Source organism: Onychomys torridus, chromosome 5 (genome assembly GCF_903995425.1).
Source record: "Onychomys torridus chromosome 5, mOncTor1.1, whole genome shotgun sequence".
NCBI classification, from domain to species: Eukaryota; Metazoa; Chordata; class Mammalia; order Rodentia; family Cricetidae; genus Onychomys; species Onychomys torridus.
Window position 1 is genome coordinate 116,297,249 of NC_050447.1, and position 21,813 is coordinate 116,319,061.

Sequence of the window (21,813 nt, forward strand, 5' to 3'; positions counted from 1 at the left end):
ATGTATACAGTGTTCTTTTGCCTGCATGTATCCCTGCAGGCCAGAAGAGGGCACCAGATCTCATTACAGATGGTTGTGAGCCATCATGTGGTTACTGGGAATTGAACTCAGGACCTCTGGAAGAGCAGCCAGTGCTCTTAACCACTGAGCCATCTCTCCAGTCCCTAACTCTTATATTTAAATTAACCCATATTTCTATTTATGCTTTACCACATGGCTCATGGCTTGTTACCTCGTTTTCTATACATCCTGCTTGCTCAGCAGCTAGCTAGTATCTCCCTGACTCCGCCCTCCTTCCCATCATTCTCTGTTTGGCTTTTCTGCCTAACTTCTGCCCAGCTACTGGCCTGTCAGCCTTTTATTAACCAATGAGAGTAATAGATATTCATAGTATAGAAAAGGATTGTTCCACAGCATTTCCCCCTTTTTTGTCAAATTAAAAAGGAAGGTTTTAATCTTAATATAGTAAAACTATGTACAACAAACCTCTTTATAGCAAGCGAGCAAGTGATTACAAAAGTGGGATTTTGCAGTCACTTTTATGATCATGGGAAAGGTACATTTATGTCAGACAGTTTATGGGCTTATGGTCAGACAGTTCCTGTAACGTACCATGAAACAATGAAAACAATTTATGAAGTGTGAATCACAAAATTATAGAGGAAGAACAAGTTAAAAAGAAAACCAGCCAGGCGGTGGTGGCGCACGCCTGTAATCCCAGCACTTGGGAGGCAGAGGCAGGTGGATCTCTGTAAATTTGAGGCCAGCCTGGTCTACAAAGTGAGTTTCAGGACAGACTCCAAAACTACAGAGAAACCCTGTATTGAAAAACAAACAAATAAATAAATAAATAAATAAATAAATGAATAAATAAATGAATGAATGAATAAATAAATAAAAATCCAGTTGATCCTTAGCTGAAGACATGATTAGAGAAAAGAAAAACCATAAGGAACAGTATAGAAATAAATAAAGTCTAACACAGTCAGCTGTCCCTCAGCATTATGCAGTGGTCCTCTGGTGCTGGGATGCAGACCGCTTCCTGGATCCAGACCTGAGGACCACGGCTCTCCCAACTGTAAGCAGCTGGTGAAAGCTGTGCCCCTCGTGTCCTGCTGGCAAAGGACACTCATGAGCTCTCTGCTGCAGGACTGATCTTGCAGTCAAACCAGTGAAACCTGCAAGAGTTTTGTCACCTCTCTGTGGAGAGACTGTGGTCTAAAATGATGTCATTCCCCGCTCTGCATATATTTAAAGCAACTTCCTGTCATTTGGGATTTTTCTTTGGAGGTTAGGAAGTTGGGTTTTATTTTATTTTTGCAGTCTTTGTATACCAACAGCAAAGTGTGCATTAATTTACTTGTTTTTCTTAAGGTCTTTCATTGATAACATCTTCAGACTGAAGAAAGACAAGGTACCCCTTTAAATTTTGAAAGAAGGGGCTGGAGAGATCAATGGCTCAGCAGTTAAGAGCACTGACTGCTCTTGCAGAGGACCAGAGTTCACTTTTCAGAACCCACATGATGGCTCACATCTGTCAGTAACTCCAAGATCTGACACCCTCACATAGACATACATGCAGGCAAAACACCAGTGCACATAAAATAAAAATAAATAATTTTTTTAAAAAGACAGTAAGTCATTAAAAAATGTTTTTGAAAGAACATAGAAGGCCACTGCTGGCATCTGATGTCATAAAGGCACAGAAGCAGGAACCCAGTGGTTTTTCAGTTCCTAGTTAATGTGAATCATTTGGTCATGGCCCATCAGGAAATCCTCTGAGTTCTGGAAACAGTTTTGCAACTCAAAGATCTTTTCTAAGCCAGGGTCACATGTATGAAAATAGCAGAGCTATTTAAGGTCACTTGAAAGCATACTAAGTGTTTAATTCTGGATAATTCACTTCATGTGAGAGTTTACTCTGAAGATTTCCCTTGCCATCCACCATATAAATACCCAGATATAGATGGGGGATTTCTTTTTTTAATTTAATGTGAATCTAGATCAGATACAATTAGTTAAATCTACCAGCAAAGAACAGTTAAAGAAAACACAGTGCATTCAGGAGTCTTGGAGTTCTTGCCCCTTCACACATAGTTTGACTTTGCATGGTTCCTGTTACCCCAAATCAGCCTCAAGCCCTGTACAGTCAAATGAAGCATTTTGAGAAGGAAAGATCATATTCACTTAACATTTTTTGTAGTACATTGCTGCAATTGCTCTATTAGCAATTATTGTTAATTTCTTAGAGTACATAATATATGCATTAAGCTATAGAATAGGTAGATATGCAGAGAAGGGTGGTGTATGTCAAGTTCAGACCTATCTCAGTTTCTGCTATGCTCTGGCAGTCTTGGAATATCCTCCTGTGGATAAGGAAGGTGGCTGTATTAGTAACTTTTCTCGCTGCTCAAACAAAATCACTCGAGGGAATGAGGGTTTCCCTTGGCTTTGAGGTACAGTTGATCATGGCAGGGAATTAATTCATAAGAGCAGAGTCTGAGGGAGCTGGTCACATTGCATCTGCATCAGGAAGTAGAGAGAGACCGCTTAAGGCTCAGGTCACTCCTTTTTTTTAGTCTAAGACCCCAGTCCAAGGAGTGATACCGCCCACAGTTAAGGTGGATCTTCTATGGCAATCAACCTAATTGCTAACCCCTCACAAACATACTCCAAGGCTAATCTGATCTACATAACCCTTCAACAGGCATGCCCAGAGCTTGTGTCCTATGCGATATTAGATCCTGGTAAATTGACAGTTAATATTAACTATCACAGCTATATATACAGCACCCACTTCTGAGAACCAGTAAGACATGCAAGGTTGGTGGTATTGTTGTAGGAACCAGGAAGCAAAGTCGAAAGAAAGGAAGGAAGGAAGGAAGGAAGAAAGGAAGGAAGGAAGGAAGGAAGGAAGAAAAGGAAGGAAGGAAGGAAGGAAGGAAAGAAGGAAGGGAAGGAAGGAAGGAAGGAAGGAAGGAAAAGAAAGAAAGAAAGAAAGAAAAGAAAGGAAGAAAGAAAGAAAGAAAGAAAGAAAGAAAGAAAGAAAAGAAAGGAAGGAAGGAAGGGAGAGAGAGATAGAGAAAGAAAGAAAGAAAAGAACATCCCTGAGGGAAAAATGCTACTGCTATTCATGTTTCCCAGTGTGTGGCCCATATCTATCAGGGGTATTGGAGTAATTTAGTCCAAAGCCACAGAGGTCCCTCCTCAGGGGCCTCCACTCCATGAAACTGGTTCCTGAACATACAGAAAAGAATTTCAGGATGAGCAAGGGTACAGGGAAGTCAGCATGCTTATTAAGTAGATATTAGAGACTGCACATGTGCACATGTTAGATTTAAGTGTGCATACTCCTGTGAGTGTGTGTGAATGTATCTGTGTGTGTGTGTGTGTGTGTGTTTGTGTGTGTGTGTCTGTCTGTCTGTCTGTCTGTGTGTCTCTGTGTGGAGAGAGAGACAGAGTGGAGAGAGGAGAGAAGAACAATGAATGGGGGGGGGGTGTTTCCCAGGATCATATATACAATCCTGAGGGTTTCCCAAAAAGAATAGTATACAGCTAATCAAAAGACTAAGCACAGCTTAAAAATCAAGCATAAAAATATGAACAGGTTTACTTATTTCTCTTAAGAATTTCCAGTCTGTAACTAAAACCGTAAGGGGCTTTATGAAGTGTATTGTTGAGGTTCCGGGGTAAAACAGGAAGACTGACAGCTTTAGACACAGAGGTCACAAGCATTTGGGCCCTAAGTAACTACCATCCATCTGTTGTTTTTCACTTTCTCAGTTGGGGTAAGCCTTGAAAAATAAAATATTGTCTCTATAAGCAATCTTTTTAGTATGGTTTATTTATTTATTTAGTGTGTGTATTTGATTAATTTGCTCACAGGATGACTTACAGAATCGGAAACACCATACTTATATTGATCAGTATGCAATGAAAAGAAAACATGGGATGTAGGTGAAAAGCTAGATGGAGAGATGGGTAGGGGAAAGGGTGGAAGGCCCCTCAGGACGTCAGCAACCTGGAAGCTCATCCGATCTCAGTGTTAGGTTTTCATGAGCTTCAACCCTCCAATCACATGGTCTTTCTAGTGACCAGTCCCCTCTAGAGGCTACCTAGGGGGTCCCACACTAGCTCGTCACATTAGCATAAAGTCAGATATGATCTGAAGGGACTCATTTGGAATATCAAAGTTCCAGAGGATTCAGGCACTCCTTGATAGGAAGTCCCAGGGGTTCAGGCACTCCTTGATAGGAAGTCCCAGGGGTTCAGGCACTCCTTGATAGGAAGTCCCAGGGGTTCAGGCACTCCTTGATCAGAAATCCCAGGGGTTCAGGCACTCCTTGATCAGAAGTCCCAGGGGTTCAGGCACTCCTTGATAGGAAGTCCCAGGGGTTCAGGTACTCCTTGACAGGAAGTCCCAGGGGTTCAGGCACTCCTTGATCAGAAGTAGGATCAAAGACCATATCTCTTTCATAGTATGATGCAGAGATGTTTTACAGGAGCAAAAGGAATAATCAATGTGAAAATGTTCTTACAAATTTTAAAACACTTTGGATTACAGTGTCCAGCAGTTTCAAGGTGCTGCCACTGTCACAGATAACAAGACTCAAATTTGAAATAGTCATACATGGAGGCTCCACGGATTTTATATTTCACTTGTCAACCTAAATAACAATCAGAGTCACCCAATAATAATGCTATTTATTTGGGAATAGCGGAACATTGCAGTGAAAACATAGGTGCCATGATAAGCTATGAACATTCAAGGAAATCGAAGCAGGGGAAAGATTTTCAAGGCAAAATGAGGATTGCTTAAAACACTTGAAGATAAGAAGCTTTAGCTACTGCAAGAGTAAACAGCAAGGCTGACTGGTCTAGCACTAAATACACAGTCGGGCAGACATCCGTACAGATGTCTGTGGTACCTTTGTATGAGGTTGCAATTTTTGCAGTCTCCATAGCAGCTGGCTTGATTTATTTAATTGGTTGACTTGTTGCTAGGGCAAGATCCACAGCAACTCCATCTTGATCCTGACAACTTTCTTGCATCCTGGGTCCCTCTTAAGACTCCAAGCTGTAAACATCTCCCCAATGACAGACCTCAGTTTCAGAAGTCGGAGAAGTGACCGGAGCTGTACAGTTAGGAAAGTCTGCCTTTCTGCCCACGATGTCCCCGTAGAAGACTCCGAGGAGCCTAGAATTCCTTCCACAGTATTCACCTCACACATACCTTATCATCCATTGCCTAGAGGGTGAAGCTGGATAACTTCAGGTTTGTTCAGTGACTGCCAAAAGCTTGAAAAACAAAAATGTCCCTGTTTCCAATCAGGTCCACTCTGTATAGTATCTACACACACACACACACACACACACACACACACACACACACACACACCACCGGAAACTTGATGTAGGTGTCCAAGTATGTGGTTCTCCCCTTGCGATCCATTCCCATTCTCTAGTAATTTCTGTCACTACCTGTCACTGAGTCCGTCCCTCCTTCTCCACACGGCACCACCCGAAGTTCCTGCTCCTGCTATGATGCTGCGTTCTCTATGACTTAATTATGCACCCAGTAATAAGAGTCATTTCTGTGCCTGTTCATCTGGCATTCTATGTCTAATAAGGCTCTGGTGGAGATGGGTGGAGACAGGAAGAAGAGTAGCCATTGTTCTCGGCAGACAGACACCCTCTCTTGCATGTCCTCCAGGCCACAAGCCTCTGTGTTCTTGGTGTGCACAAAGGTAGCAAGAAGCAAGCGCTAGCCCAGAGGCAGAGAGAGAAAGGCAAGAGGCCACAAGGAAAGAAAGGGACTTCTGTGAAGAGGAAAGGCCCAGCTAAGTTTCTGTCTCCTGGCCTGGGGGCACTGGAGGAGCAGGCCTGGGGAGGGGCCTGCAGAGGGAGGGAGGGCAGCTTTGCGTGACCTGACGCAGGGTGCCCTTCCTGGGCTTGAAATTGAGGAACCGAGGAGGCACTGGTGGCGAGTCAGTGTCTCGGGGCACAGGATGGACAGAGGACTCCAGCTGCTGACTCTGCCTGATGTATCTGTTGGGGCCGTGGAGATCACTGACCCCAGAAGGATATGACATGGTCCAAAAAATTTTCCTGGATTTTTTTCGTAGGCGGCTGAGCCAGAGACCCACTGCAGAGGAGCTGGAGCAGAGGAACATTCTGAAGCGTAAGTTGCCTAAGCCCAGGGTGACCAGACACTCAGGGCGGCCTTCCTGGTAGCTGCGTAGTGGCTCACCAGGTCTCTCCCGGGGGGCCCAGAGAATCGCTAGAAACCTCTCCTGCAGGAGCCCTCATAGAAACCAAGGATGCTTCTTCTACAAAGTTGGGGGCTGTCTATGTCACTGACCTCCTGGTTATGGGTTAGGAACTCCCAGGCTGAAGCCAGAGCCCACCCTGAGCTAAGAGAGAGGCTGAAAAACAGACTGGAGTTTTTCAGAACCAGAAAAAGATGACTTTAAGGAGAACCAGTGTCATGCTTACACCCAAACTGGCTCTAATCCAGTGACTTGGGCTTTAATGGCTTGTGTAGGGGAAATTTGACTATGAAGGCTAGAAATTAATTGGCTCCTGTGGACGGAACTCAGCCCCCTGAGCCCCAGCTTTACCGTGGGAGAAAGCACCGCCAAGTGAACGTTCATCCTGTCCTCCTGAGACTGGCCCAGCCAGCGGCATGCTTGCATGACGCTCTCATTCACGGAAAGCTGGCTGTGAACAGGGAAAAAATGGGCCCCTTGTTCAGCTCAGGACACAGAATGTATTTGGATTTGTACAGAGAGTCCACTTGGTACTACAACAAAGAATGAAAGAAAGCGGCATTCCACAGACCCCAACATGCCTCAGTTTAGCAGAAGATATTCAGGAATTCTTAATAAATCAGACCACACCCACCAGACCCCTGCTGCTATCCTTACCCAGTTTCCTCAACACAACCAACGAATATGTTTACTTTAATATGTGATTCTTTTTCCCTACCCCCCAAAAACCCTTCTAATTTCTTTCCAGAAAAAAAAAAGAATTAGATATTAGGAAGTATCTTACAGATATGTGTGCACACACACACATCACGTGAGACTTTGCTCTAGGTAACTGGGTATTTCCACTTAAATAATTTTGTTTCTGATTGCACTTTTCTATCCCTCCTTCCAATGGTCTTGTGGCCTGGCCAGTATTGAGTGATTTGCTGAGAAAGGATGTTGCATTTGCCTGGGAAGGTTGTTGCCAGGCTCCGGAGTTCCTATGGGTGCCCATCTGCTTGCCTGTCTCAGAGTCCTACATCCTTTCACCAAGGCAACCATTACCTTCCCAAGCTCAGAGCAGGCTGTTCTCAGTTTTTCTGGGTCTAGAGTAAGCCTCATGAACTCGAGCTGTCAGACTCAGTGGCAAGCACTTTCACACACTGAACCATTAGCCAGCCCTAATTTTTTTTTTTTTTAACCAGTGAGCGCCCTTCAAAGTTTCTAAGTTTGCCAGAATATGGTGGCACATACCTGTAATCCCAGCACTCAAAGGCTGTGCCTAAAATTGGCAAACTGTGAGTTCTAGTCAGCCTAGGCTACATAGCAAGACCCTGTCTCAAAAGTCTCTAAATGTATTCTGCTACTCTAGTTGACAGAGAACTGTCAGAGATCGCTACAGTTGGGGAAGTCTCGGCCCTTAGGATGTTTCCTTTTTGCCTCCTACAGACATCTGGTCCATTATAACATTATAAAGTGTCCATTGTTGATGAGAACTGAAAAACGGAGGAGAGAACTCTTGAATCCTCAAATCCGAAATCAGATAAAAGCTTCCTCCACTCCTCCACGGCAGCTGCCCTGAGCTCTGAAACCCCAGCACCAAAAGTCTGCATACTGCAGGCCCTTGCTTAGGTTTCGGTAAATACGTTTCCCTCAGCGGCAGTGAGGCTTAGAGAGAGAGGATCCCCTGGCTCACATCTGGCTCCCCACCTCTGGTTGGCCCAGATCCCAGAACATCAAAGCCAGATGACCCGCACTGGTTTGTTTGTTTGTGTGTGTGTTTGTGTGTTTGATAGTTCTCTGTTTTCTGTTGCTTCCTTGAGTCTAACCAGACCAGGTTAGAGACTACAGGGAAGCCTGTGTAATTCTTCCTGGTTTATGAAATTCCTCTGCCTTTTCCTGGTAAAATGGCTACAAAGTCAGGCTCTGCTTAGCCAAATTCAAACAGGTTGATCAGCTCTTGATCTCTAAACCTTTCAGAGTTGTGCCTCCTTTCCCTGCACGTAGGTCCTTTGTCTTTCTAAAATTTGTTTTTTGTGTTTATTATTTAATCTATTTTTTGTTGGTGGTGGTCTTGTTCTTACTGGGGGGACAGGTGTCTTTCTCTTCTAGTCTTGAATTTTTTGTTTGTTTGTCTCCTATAGCCCAGGGCTGGTCTTAAACTTAGCATATATCCAAGGATGACTTTGAACCCCTAAATCCCCCTCCTCCTCTGTCTCCTAGGTGTTGGGATTGTGTGTGTCACCACATCCCGTACCTATTTATTATATAAGAAATGTCACCAGGCAGTGGTGGTGCACACCTTTAATCCCAGCACTTGGGAGGCAGAGGTAGGCACATCTCAGTGAGTTTGAGGCCAGCCTGGTCTACAGAGTGAGTTCCAGGACAGCAAGGAACTGTTACACAGAGAAACCCTGTCTCAACCCCCCCCCAAAAAAAAAAACCCAAAAAAGAAGAAGAGGAAGGGAGGGAGGAAGAAAGGAAGGAAGGAAGGAAGGAAGGAAGGAAGGAAAGAGAGAGAGAGAGAAAAGAAAGAAAGAAAGAAAGAAAGAAAGAAAGAAAGAAAGAAAGAAAGAAAGAAAGAAAGAAATGTCAAGGGGTATTTGAAAACATTCCCAAATAGTCAGTTCTAAAACTTTTCTTCTAGGCTTTAAAGTGGGAGAGAAGCTGGGAAATGTGGGGTACCAGAAGCTGGGCTTAGTCTGCACCCCCACCCTGCCCAGCCTTGTAAGCAAGCCCTCACTTTGTTCAGTAGCCAGTGAGGCCCTGTGTGCATCTGAGCACATAATGAACTATGGGGAGTGGGCACCATGACGATGACATCACCAGACTGTAGTGGCCTCTTTTCTCAGTTGCCTAGTGGGATTGCCTTGGCATCATCTGCCTGAGAATTCATGACACTGGGTTTGTAAATGGCTTTGAGAGAATGATGTGGACTCCATAGGTGGTAGTTTATGATCCGCACCTCTGAGGGCCTAAGAACCTACTTAAGAGATGAAGTCCCCTGGGCTGTGCCATCTCTGGTACAGAACACCCACCCTTATGGCTCAGAAGGGACCTGTAGATCAGGAGTGAGGTCAGGCCCAGTAATGAGAAGGAGGACCAGCCTCAAGCAAGTTGTGACAGCAGGAAAAAGCAGAGGTCTGAACTGTTTGAGTGGTGAGCTATGTCAGGTGTGGTTGGTGGCTTCATTCCCTGGGGATTTTGTGACTTCATTTGGAAATCCAGAGTGGTAGCCTAAACGGTTTCTAAGTTTCAACATGGTGCCCTCAAGCTACATGGAGGACAGACTGCAAGACTACCTTCCTTCTATCCTTCCTCCTCGCTGCAAGTATAGGTAGCTGCCTGGGGTCTGCCTCCAGACTGAGTCTGGATAGATTGATTTATCCTAAGATGTTAATGGCTGGCTAGTTTCCCAGATTTTATCACAGAGTAATTTACTTTTTTTAAAAAATGTCAGTCTTTGGGTTTCCCTTCTTCTGGTTCTTGCTATCTGCTTCCCAATTTATCTGTGATAGGTTAATTCATGCTAAGAAAATAATGGCTATTACAGGTTTTTAGCTCAGAGAAATGTGTGTGTGTTTTAAGGCAACTTTGAGAAGGAAAAGGGGTCATTAAATCCAAAGGAAGAGGCATTCACGGTAGGTACTGGCACTGTGAGGGCTCTCCTGGCCCATTCCACGGGAGGAATGGGTATTTCCTGTGCTGTCCACACAAAGTCCTGATGCCCACAGGCAGTCAGGGACACAAAATCACACCCTAGGGGTTTCACTCAAGGCCCTTAGTCCTGAATTGCCACCATTTGTTGCCAGAAAAGGTTGTCGCCACCTTTGGTCACAGCTGGCTATAACTGTCTTTGCTGACTTCCTAGGGTGGCAAGAAGGGAAAGCAGGACAGTTAATTGCATACTCCCCACCTTAATCTCTATGCATTGGGATGTCTTTCTTTGAAAGACCTACCCTATATGGAGACCTTTAGTGCCACAACCAAATTATAACCACGGACCATAATAACACAATAATAAAGTTGCAGAAACATGACTTGACAACCATGATTGCAAAATGAGAATGCAGGTATCCCCTGCAAGCTTAATAGACACTGTGCTCAAATCAACCCACAGTTTACTTTTGCTGGTGCCTCCTAACCTCGTGGCCGAGGAGATGTCTCACGCTTTCTGTGGCACTAGTTGGTATTCATGGTATTTTTCAAATCAGATGGTACCATGTTGATAAATGTGCTTCCACAGCGAACAAGGGACCTTTCCAAGGCCCTGAAGGTAAATGATGGTCTGCTTATGGTCGCTCTGTTAGTGCAGACAGAGAAAAGGCTCAAGTTCTCCGCCCTTGTCCCTACTCCTTTCCCCAGACCCTTACCATGGCTCTTCGACAGACAAGTCAGTTGTCTGTATATTAATCTGAGATTGTTTGGTCTCTGAAGTATGTTCCTAAGATACTGTTTCCAAGTCCAAATGCAAGCACGTACATTCCACACTCTGGCCTTGCATGGGCTCTGTGGACTTCTTGGAAGATTTAAAGAATTAGTGGAATCAGGGCTTGTGCCAGGGGAGAGCTCTGAAGTCAGTATGAGCAGCTTCAGGTTGCTGTTGACTCTGCCCCATGTCATTCCTGCAGCAGGTGGAGGCTTGTCTTCTCTCTAGGGCCACACAATGAGCCCTTTCAGCCTCTGAGAGGCTCTAAGAGGCATGAGGTTTACACCTTTCTCAAGGAAGGCATCCTGATTCTCCTCAAATGCTCGTCACCGCCAGGAGTGTCCCCATACTTCTCCCACACACCTCCTTGGCTTATAGTCACATTGCTTACCCCAACACCCATGCCTGGGCCCCAAACCCAGACATAAAGAGAACAAGAATGCAAAAAAAAAGAAAAAAAAAGTCCACCAATTTGAAAGGATGCAGGAAAATGAAGACAAACCCCTTCAGGTGTGAGGCTAGCCAGGGAATGGGACCTAAGTGCTTGGACTAGAGCCTGCAAAAGTTCAGAGGGTATACCTGAGCGTGGGTGATGCCATGCTCTGTAATCAGGAGCATCTTCCATATATTTTCAGCTCGGAATGAACAAGAAGAGCAGGAGGAGAAGCGTGAAATCAAGAGGAGGCTGACTCGCAAGGTAAGACAGTTCCCATGTCCAGAGCCACTCACTGACCTTGGCTTCTTGTAGCATTGAGGGCTTTGAAGCCTCTTCACCCAGACTGCTCAGACTCCCTAACACCTTTCTTGACGATAATGGTCAACTCAGCTGTATCTCCAGTCCCAAGGGAGCCAGCATCCTCTTCAGGCATCCGTGGGCACCAGGAATACACATGACATATCTGCAGACAAAACACCCATGACATAAAAGTAAATGAGTTTTAAAACATTAAGTTCAAAAAAATAAATTATGTGTATTTTAATCCCCCAGACCATTGGAAACTCATACAAATTAGTAGTTCAACCAAATAAAAAAATTGCCAGGAGGCTGGGCATGGTGGCACACTTTGATCCCAGCACTATGGAGGCAGAGGCAAGTGGATCTCTATAAGTTTGAGGCCAGCCTGGTGGTCTACAGAGTGAGTTCCAGGACAGCTAGGAATACACAGAAGAAACCCTTTCTTGAAGAAAAGAGAGAGAGAGAGAGAGAAGAAAGAAAGAAAGAAAGAAAGAAAGAAAGAAAGAAAGAAAGAAAGAAAGAAAGAAAGAAAGAAAGAAAGAGAAAAAGAAAGAAAAATTTCCAGGCTTAGTAGTGTACACCTTTAATCCCAGCATTTAGGAGGAAGAGGCAGGCAGGTTTCTGTGAGTTCAAGGCCAGCCTGGTCTACATAGTGAATTCCAGGTCAGCCAAAGCTACATAGTGAGACCCACATAGTGAGACCCTATATAAAAAGAAATTTAGTAGTTCACGATGGACAGATGATTCATGCCGTGTAATCTGAGCATTCAGAAGGTAGAGATAGCCTCAAGTTCAAGGCCAGCCTGAGCTACACATAATGAGCTGTGGGCCATTTTGTCTAAAAAACAAAAAGCAAAAAATGTTAAAAAATTGTAGCTTAAAAAACATATTGTATTTTGCTATGATCATAGGACATCATGAACTTTGTTTTCTCTTTACTACCTGTTGAAATTTGACTGTCTTCTGCTAAATTCAGTTGGAATTATTGGATCAGGAAGATACCAAAAAAGTCCTGATCCATTTAGTGAATATGTCTGAAAAGCATTTAAAACTTATACAGCTGGGTTTTTGCAACATTTTTAAACCCTCAAATAGAGGATATTGCCTTGCTGTATAGACCCACAGATCTTCTGAAACATGAGTGGCCTCTTGAAAAGAAAAAAAAAAAAAAACCTTGAATAATAAGCTTGGAACTATTCTTGGGTCCTGTTGAAAGTTTAATTAATTGATGGCACACAGGATATAACACCACCTCTGTCTGCCTGAAGTGTTTTCAATCAGCCCCCCACAGTGGCCATCTTGAGAAAAGGATACTCAGTCTTATAGATGGTGAAGAGACCCATTAAAATTAATTTTGAAGATGTTCATTAGTGACTTTTTCTCCTTGGAAACATTATGTAAAGGACGAGATTCAGGGTCCTGAGAGGCCATGCCACTTATTCAGGAAGTAATTTGTACTTCTCAACACTCTCTCTTCCCAAAACCATCCCAAATACTGGTTGCAAGCCAAATGCCAAACTAATTGAAAGAAGTAAGATAAACAAGAGCCTGGATGATGGGGTGTCTGGCTGAATGACCTCATTTTGGCCAGTTATTCTAACTCCAGTCTTTGGCATAAACTGTTAGTCCAAACCTTCAATAAAGAAAAACAAGTTCCACAATTTTGAGCCAAATTTGAAGTAAGCTTTAATTAAATACTAACTCTGATCAGGTCCACTCTGGGATCCCAGGTAGTGGCCTTGATTCACATTTTGCAAGGGCTTAAAAAGACAAAACACACAATTCATTGCATTTCCCATCAGGTCCCATCAGGGGCAGGTGTACATCCTGACATATTTCCTGCCTGTGAACCTCCTGCCCATATGTGATCAAGCACATTCAGTGCAGATGGGTCAAACAAACTTGTTTGGGGGAGTGAAAAACCTGTGGCTTGTCATTTCCCAGCATTCCAGGAAGTTAGCTTGTCCTTGGGCAAGAGGGACTTAGAGGCTAACTTTGGCTCTTTCACATGGTGGTGTATGCCTGCTATCATCCCAGCACTCTGGAAGTGTGAGACAAGGGCATTGCTGTGAGTTCGAGGCCATCCTGGGAACAATATCAAGTTCCAGACCAACCTGGACTACATAGTGAGACCCTGCTTAAAAAAAAAAAAAAAAGGAAGGATTTATTGAGCTATCTATCCATTCTTATCTCTTATCAAAAGATTGTGTGTTCTTGTGAACAGAACTTTGACTCTAACTGCATGATGCGTTAGCAGAGAGTAAGTGTTGCTTCCTACTTCTGTCCCTTAGGATGCTGACCTTACCTACAAACAGCCCCTAGAGTTGGTCCCTTCCCCCACCCCTGGTCTCTCTCCACCCCCACTCACACCCTCTCACTCCCCACCCACCTACCCCCACCAGGGAAATGGCCCTGTGATTCCAGCATTTCCGGTTTCCTGAGGCTGCCAAGGAGAGTTAAAAATCGTGACCTTGAGGGTAGGAATGAGTGTTTCAGAAGGAGACTGAGGGGAATGTGGAAACCGGAAATTTAATATGTCCCTGGGTCTGCAGAGCACTGGTGATAGGTGGGCACCACACAGCCTGCCCTGGCTCTGGGCAAATTGTTTTCCCTTGAGCCTCTATCATACCAAGACCAGATGCCAGGGCTGGTGACTGCTTGTAACTTCAGCCCTGATTTCCTTAATAAAATTGTACTGAATTTTAATGTACTAGTGAAAAACAAAAAAATAGAACTCAGGGGCTGGTGTTGATGCCAACACACCAAGTCATTTTTTAAACTAAATTGAAAACATAAAAATTATATGCTAGAAATAAATACTTGCCTTCCCTCTCAAAAAAAAAAAAAAAAAGGATTAAGAGTTGGAGTCCAGTGACAGCGCTCTCTTCTCATGTGCAAGGCCCTGGGATCCATCCCCCAACCACAAACCCCAAGAAGGATCGCTGCCTAACTGAAAGCATGCATATATACATGATGGGGACAAGGAAGGGGTAAATTTGGAGTTTGGGTTGTATTTCAGTAGAATTTGGATCTCAATTGGCTCATTTTTTTTCTTCAAATTTTTGGTTGCACATGATACTGCTGGCACAGATTGATATAAAAGTTGCTTCTTTTCTGTTGTCTCAATCCGTCTTCCTCAGAAAACTAGACTTTACCCACAAAGATTATCTCTTCAGCATCTAGAAAGGGCCTTGGGCTTTGGGTTTCAAGAGTTAGGTGCACATCTTTTAAGATGAGTTCTGGAAGATTCTGGCTAGTATCAGGGTCCACATCCCACCTAAGACCCCCAAGACAGCAGTCTGTACTGTCTTTACTTGTCCCCTCCCAGAACGTGAGCACAATACCACGCCTTGATTTAGACTGAGAGCATCACAGGATTTGGGGCATAAATAGCAGCTCCTGTCCTTGAGTACTTCCAGCATCCCTGTCCTTGAGCACTTCCAGCATCCCTGTCCTTGAGTACTTCCAGCATCCCTGTCCTTGAGCACTTCCAGCATCCCTGTCCTTGAGTACTTCCAGCATCCCTGTCCTTGAGCACTTCCAGCATCCCTGTCCTTGAGCACTTCCAGCATCCCTGTCCTTGAGTACTTCTAGCATTAAGTCTTCTCTCCAGATTCTGCTGTTAGATGGGCACTAGTAAACTCTAGATTATGATTTTTTTATTTATTATTTACTTTTTTGAAACTGGGGAGGGGGCAGATAGATTCTTGCTAGAGTAGCCCAAACTAGCCCTGAATTCACCATGTAGCCCAGGCTGGCCTTGAACTCTAGATACTTTTGCCTTAACCTCCTGAGTACTGAGACTGAAAATGTGAAACAGTACACCTAGGTAGCCCAGAGTGTGGTTTCCAGGGAGATAAATTCAGAAATCATGGCTTAAGAACCCTTGGATGTAGGAAAGATCAAAAATTAACACTGCTTGTCTAGCATCCTGAGGTAATCAAATGGAGGACCACCAACAGGAGACTTTGATTAAGTATCTGTTAGCTGGTGTGAATGTGGCAAAAAAAAAAAAAAAAAAAAAAGTGTTTTGTTTTGTTTTTTTAACTTCAGTATTCAGTATAAATTCTGTCAGCTGTTATATTTCACAAAGAACATTTTGATGCCAAGATGGCCACCTTCTTAATTTCCAGCAACCTCGGCCACATAGCTTGGGAAACTATACTTTCTCATGACAAGCCACATGGATGACAAAGTGCTTAGCCCTCTGAAAACCCCTGGTGCCTCAGGACAGACTAAAATCATTACTGGTCGAGGCATGGGCCAGTTCTGTAATCTCAGGCGTCTGATCCCCGGAGCTTCCTCCTTTAGCCAAGAGGGGACCCAATGCCTCGTCAGTCCCACCCATGCCCTCGCCACCGGGAGCCTCTCTCTAATGGCAGCAAGCTGTCATCCCATTGTACCATGGCAGCAGCATGTTGGAACATTCCAGCTCCAGCCAAGGGCATCAGGCAGATAACTGCATGGCAGTCAGAACAGCCAGAGTCATTTGGATGTGTTGTTTGTTTTACAGACCAGAGCCATAAGACTTTATCTGACTGCCTCTTCTATTAATAGCAGTCAACAGTCTAGGGCCAGGAGAAAACCGTGTTTTTAAGTAACACTGGTTGAACGTGAGTTGACAGCATCGTAAAGGGAGCAGTTGTGTTGCTCCAGAAGAAATAAGCTTTTGACAGGAAAAGATAATGGAAACGTCAGCTTTATGTTGTTAAGGGACGGAGGAAGGGTGCTCAGGAGGAATAACAGGAGATGGCTAAATAAACATGATTTTATTCTTCCCTCCTTACAAAGTGTGTTCTCTGTGGCATAAATGTGGCTTGCTCGGCTCAACGTTGGCTCACTAACCTTACAACTGGCCTTCTGAAAGAAACCCTAAAAAACTCCTCAATCAAGCTATCCCACCCCCTCACAGTCCAGAGGCTGCATACCATTTGCAAATGCTCTTCTGTATGACTAAAACACATAGGCATATAAGTATCTGTTGACACACATGGGTATGCGATACATGTAATGTGTATGTGCACACACACATATCATGTGTTACAGACCCATTCTGCAAACAGCACTAAATTTAAGACAGATAGGGACTCACCAATCCAAGTTTAGATGGAATCATTGTTTAAGGTGGTTGCCTCCCACTGGGTGGAGGACAGATGGAAAAAATCCACAGTAGGTACTCACAGCTACACAGACAACCAGGCTTCCTATGGGACCAAGAAAGCAGTGTGATAAAGGACAGACTGCTGTCATCTGTATTAGCCTGAAACGTTGAAAGGGACAATACAGCTCGCAGAATCCTGGAGTTAAGCACTCTGGGTTCTGCTCTCTGCTTCAGCTTGCTGTATAACCTATCAGTTAGCTTCCTGGACTCATTTTCCATACCTACAAGTTCACAAATGAAACAGTGGTCTAAAGGCCTCTGTTGACGCCCCCCCCCCCACTTCCTCCCTCCTTGCAGCTCAGTCAAAGGCCCACAGTGGAAGAACTTCGAGAAAGGAAGATTCTCATCCGCTTCAGTGACTATGTGGAGGTGGCAGATGCCCAGGACTATGACCGCAGAGCGGACAAGCCATGGACCCGACTCACAGCTGCCGACAAAGTAAGCGGAGGTGGTGGAGAAAGGGGAGGCGGGTGAATGTCCTATGTAAGGAGAGCACAGCCCTGCCTCGGCCCCGTGCTAAAAGTGCTGCTCCAAGTGACCTGTGGGAAACCTCTCAATGGGTTCTTCACTTGGAAAAGGCACAGAACAGGCAAGATACTGTGCCTGCTTCCCGGAAGGAGGAAGGACAGAATCCTGGTCCATTTGCTGGTGCTGTAACAGAATACTTGAGGCCTCATAATTTTATATAGAAAGGTTATTTAAAGGCTAAAGATTCTGGAAGCCAGAAAGCCCAAGGTCAGGCAGCCTCATCTGGTGAGAACCTCTTGCTGCTCCATAATGGGACATAAGTCAAGGAGATAGACACATGCCTGAGAGAAAACATAGGAAGTAGTCTGACTTTATAACAGCCGGCCCCTCCTATTTAACTGATTCTGTCCCTGATAAAGGCATTGGTCCCTCTTAACAACCAGATTGCCTTGGAAAAGTCCCTACTCTTTAGTACAGTGGCATTGAGAAACAGAGTTCTGACACAAGATCATCCAGTTCTTTTCCACAGCATGGTTGGGGGACTGTGCCCACAAAGACAGAGTAGCACTGGACGAGGCACAGAGTCATTCTTCTCATGAGCCTCCAGACTTACCACTGGCTCTCTGTGTCAAGACTCCTTCCCAGGCACCCAGCAGGAGAACTGCAGAAGGGAGGTGAAGACAAAATGTGTGCCATCTATAACCCCATGGGAAGCATGGGATACAGAGACCTCATAAAACACGGCAAGCGCCATTAGAACTTCATGGTGTCCCCAAAGAAGGGAAATCCTGGAAGGTTTTAAAGGACACCCAGGTGACTTTTTTGTGTAGTTGTGTGGAAGTTAAAGAATATTTTTAGGTATAGGGAGGCCTTCCCACTTCTTCAGCGTGCTGACCTGCTGCTCCTCTTCCAGGCCGCCATTCGAAAGGAACTTAATGAGTTCAAAAGCACTGAAATGGAAGTCCACGAGTTGAGTAGACACTTGACAAGGTTGGTATTGGTGGGGGCTGCCTTGAATGTCCCCACCGCCGCAGGGCCATGTTTGTTTTCCCTTTTTTTGCTGTTATTTTCATTTTATTTGAGACCTAGCTGGCCTGGTTCTCACTATGTGTCCCAGACTGACCAGGAACTTACAGAAATCCTCCTGTCTCAGCCTCATGAGTGCTGGCATTGCAGACATGCACCATCATGCCCAGCTCTGTTGATATTTACTTTCAAATAAATACCCATTTGCCCTGGATTACCAAGTGGTTTTGTGGGTAAGATGAGAAGTAAAGACAGAGGTCAACGTCAAGGTCTACCTTTAAGTTGATAAAAAGAGGGTGATGCATTAGTCCCAGCACTAGGGAGGCAGAGGTAGATGGATCTCTGCTGAGTTCAAGGCCAGCCTGGTCTACATAGGGAGTTGCAGGCTAGCCAGGGCTCCATAGTTAGACTCTGTCTCAAAACAAGAACAAAAACAACAACAGAAGGTTAAAAGAACAAAACCTTGGGCAAAGGATGTTAAAATATTTAAGGCCCAGGCAAAAAGTATCACCCTCGGTGTTTTAATTCGCTCAGATGAAAAGTCTTGGTATGTGTTGGATGACCCCAAAGTGAGTTTTCATAAAAAACTGAAGCTGGGGAGAGAAGAATGTTGCCAACACACAGCCAGCAGAGGCCAAAGCTGGGCAGAATACCAAAATACCCCATGGGACCACTAAAGAGTGTTCTGCTATCCTGGGTTCTTCTACCATGCAATCCCGTCTCATGTAAAAATGAGACACGGAAAGAATTCACTATGTGGGGTGTATACATGGCTGGTTAGTAACTAAGCCACTGGCTTAATCTTTCTAATCAATCTCCTTTGGAGAGCATGTGAAGAAGCAGGACTTATCAATGTGCATCCTGCCTGACTCAGACACACAGTCAGGACCTCCATCTTACTGCCATGAAGGAATCCTAATGCAGCCACCCAGTTTGGGCCTCCAGTGCTTCCAAATTAAACTTTCTCTGGTCCCTAGATAAAAATCTGTGGAGTTCAAATACTCGGGGTGCCCCTCCATGTTTGTGTCACGGGTGGAAGGTCACACTGGAATATCACTGTCCCAACCAGGGTATCTGAGGATGGAAAGATGCAGTTGTGGGATGGGGCCCCTGGCATCCCCTCGGCCTTGACGAACTTCCTTGTTTCCCAGGTTTCATCGACCGTAACAGTGGGATTACTCTTGAGTGCTCTGCTGTCTTCAAAACATAAATTTATAAGAACCATAAGTGCTGGCATTTGTCCACTTCCCCATTACGATGTAAATCTGAACTGCCTTTTTTTAAAAAAAGAAAAAAAAGAAAAGAAAGAAGAAAAAAGAAGAAGAAGCGAAAAGAAACACAATCAGGATTCTATGTGCAGGAACACCATGGTGACCACTCCTCGGTCAGAGTTGCTGGCACCACTTCTGCTGTGGAAAGGGGTCCCTGCCCCCAGCAGGGCCCTACCTGAACACTGTCCAGGGACTGTCTGATCCCCCTCATCCAGCCAGCAGGCACCACATTGTTCAGTCTTCAGTGAACCCCTTCCTCACAAGGGACTGTTGCCTGAGTCCAAAGAAGCCAAGGGCAGTGGGTTTGGCATGGGAGTGGCTAGGGGAAAATCATAATCCAGCTGGTCTAGATTCTGTCAGACACACAGGCTCCAGATGGGGCATTTACTTTGGGGGCCCTTGAGAGGAGGATTCTCGAAAAGCATAAGACCTCTCAGTCACACACACCCCCCAACACACACACACACACACACACACACACACACACACGCACGCACGCACGCACGCACGCACTTGTCCTGGAGGGAACCTGTTCGGGCACTTTGATCCTAAGCATGTGTACTGTGGGCATAGGAGGCCAATGAGCATCTACTTTGACCCCCAGCCCAGAAGACTGAGGAATAGCGGCTGCCTGCTCAGTTCACAGTCAGTGACCAGCTTATGTTGGAAAAGCCCAGGGCCATGGGTGATCCACACATAAATGCCATTTCTAAGGTTCCCTGTGGCATTCATGAGTATAAACTGACTAGAGGCTGTGGTCAGAAACCCTACTTGGCCCACAATTTTCATTGGCCTTTTAACACCCCTGGGACAATGATGATGTGACTTGGCAGTTTTAATAACTTCTGAGTACATGGAGGCCAGAGTTGGGGACCAATGTCCCAGTGCCTCTCCAGGGCCTTCTACTCTTCTGTCTGTTCACTGAAGAGTTTCTGCAGAGAGATCCACATCTTAGCAAAGCTAGCACTGGGCAAGACTTTACCAGCCATGACTGTCCATGGTGTCCCTTGCTGCTCCTCTTACCAGAGAGATTCGGTCTTCTCTCTTGCTCTCTCTCTTGGGATGTGCCTCCAGCTGCCCTGTTGACAGGGCCTCCAAAGGTTGGTTGTACTCTGAGAGAAGGACACCCTAGACCCTCAGGAGGCTGCTGCAGCACTGCTGTCCTCACAGACCCTTGGGTGCAAAGCTCTGCCTCAACCCCAGTGCTGTGTTCAGCATTCAGAATCACCACGGTTTCACTAGGTGATGGCTTACTCCCCGTCCAACATCTTCCTAGGATTTAGAAAGATGTCAGCTAGCCATTCTGGCCAGCCCCAAACAGTTGTCCCCTTGTCAAACCAGTTGGGACCATGTTACTCTTAGGACACAGCACCCATCAGTGAGGCCATTACAATTTTCTGGAGTATTAATGGCTCCATGGCCAGCTGTTAGCCCAGGAACCAGACCGAGTTAAAGGAAAGCTTGGATTAGCCCTACAGGTAGCGCCGATGCAGCTGCTGCTCTCCTGGCACCATCTGGACCAAGCGCACTTCTGTCCATCCCAAAGACACCACCATCACTGGATCTTTTTATCATTATTATTATTATTATTATTATTATTATTATTATTATTATTATTAGAATGTCCAGAGGGGTGTTCAGGGAAAGCGTGGCAGGGACTTTAGCGTGGCTGTAAACAGTCTTCCCGAAAGGCTTACTGACTTTTGAATGTGCACGTGGTAGGAGGAAAGATGCAGAATTCTTCCTTGAACTTCCCTAGGGTGGAAGGGAGGCATGTGTTCTGGGTGGAGGTCCCTGCCTGGCAGGGCTTGAGAGCCACACTTCCTCTAAGCAGCAGCTGTGCTTTAGGCTGCTGTGGTGTCCTAGCCTGACCGTCAGGCCTTCCCCAGGCAGGAGGAGTCCTAAGGACCTCCTTGGCCTCCCTGCTGGCCTTGGTTCTAGGGCCCTTCCGGTTGCCTGGGAACGGAAGTCCCAAACTCATCTATCTCCCTGCTGCTAACCAGCAGTCGCCCCATTCCCTTCAGCATGCCCTGAAGTTGCCCTCCTCTTTATATACGGAAGAAGTCGGACACAATGCCCACATTACTTCCTGTAGGGCACCCTTTTACAGAAGCCACTTGCTCAGAGTTAGGGGTGTGCCTCACATGCTCCTAAAAGGTCACCTCCTTTGGGGACCAGCTATTTCAAGGCCATGATAAGTGGTTCCTACCCAGGCTCGGCAGCCTCTCGCCAGCTGTGGGATGGCATGTCCCCTCTCCTTGTGAAAACCTGGAGTCTTTAGGGAGCGGTAGCTACATTTCTCCCACTGTTAGGACAACTGAAGTGACTTGAATTCCTTCTAAAGGGGACAATTTGACATTAATTAGGGAGGGAATAAAAGGCAAGCTAGATGGCTTTAACCGTCTGTTTCTGGAAAAGCTGCAGTTGTCAAGTGAGCTCGTCGTGAGCCTCTACATCCCCATCTGAGCACTGTG

At 45.3% G+C, this 21,813-nt stretch overlaps 1 protein-coding gene across 11 annotated transcripts in view; it reads left to right on the top strand.

The window, feature by feature from the left end:
* Phactr1 (phosphatase and actin regulator 1) overlaps positions 1 to 19,366 on the top strand; it is a 461,344-nt gene extending 441,978 nt beyond the window's left edge. For all 11 annotated transcript variants that reach the window (XM_036187432.1, XM_036187436.1, XM_036187440.1 and 8 more), the window contains 5 exons: positions 6,126 to 6,181; positions 11,313 to 11,374; positions 16,872 to 17,012; positions 17,956 to 18,032; positions 19,220 to 19,366. In XM_036187432.1, the coding sequence (XP_036043325.1) occupies positions 6,126 to 6,181; positions 11,313 to 11,374; positions 16,872 to 17,012; positions 17,956 to 18,032; positions 19,220 to 19,235 (352 nt within the window). In that variant the 3' untranslated portion in view covers positions 19,236 to 19,366. The remainder of the gene's footprint in view (positions 1 to 6,125; positions 6,182 to 11,312; positions 11,375 to 16,871; positions 17,013 to 17,955; positions 18,033 to 19,219) is intronic.
* Positions 19,367 to 21,813: the final 2,447 nt, after the last annotated feature.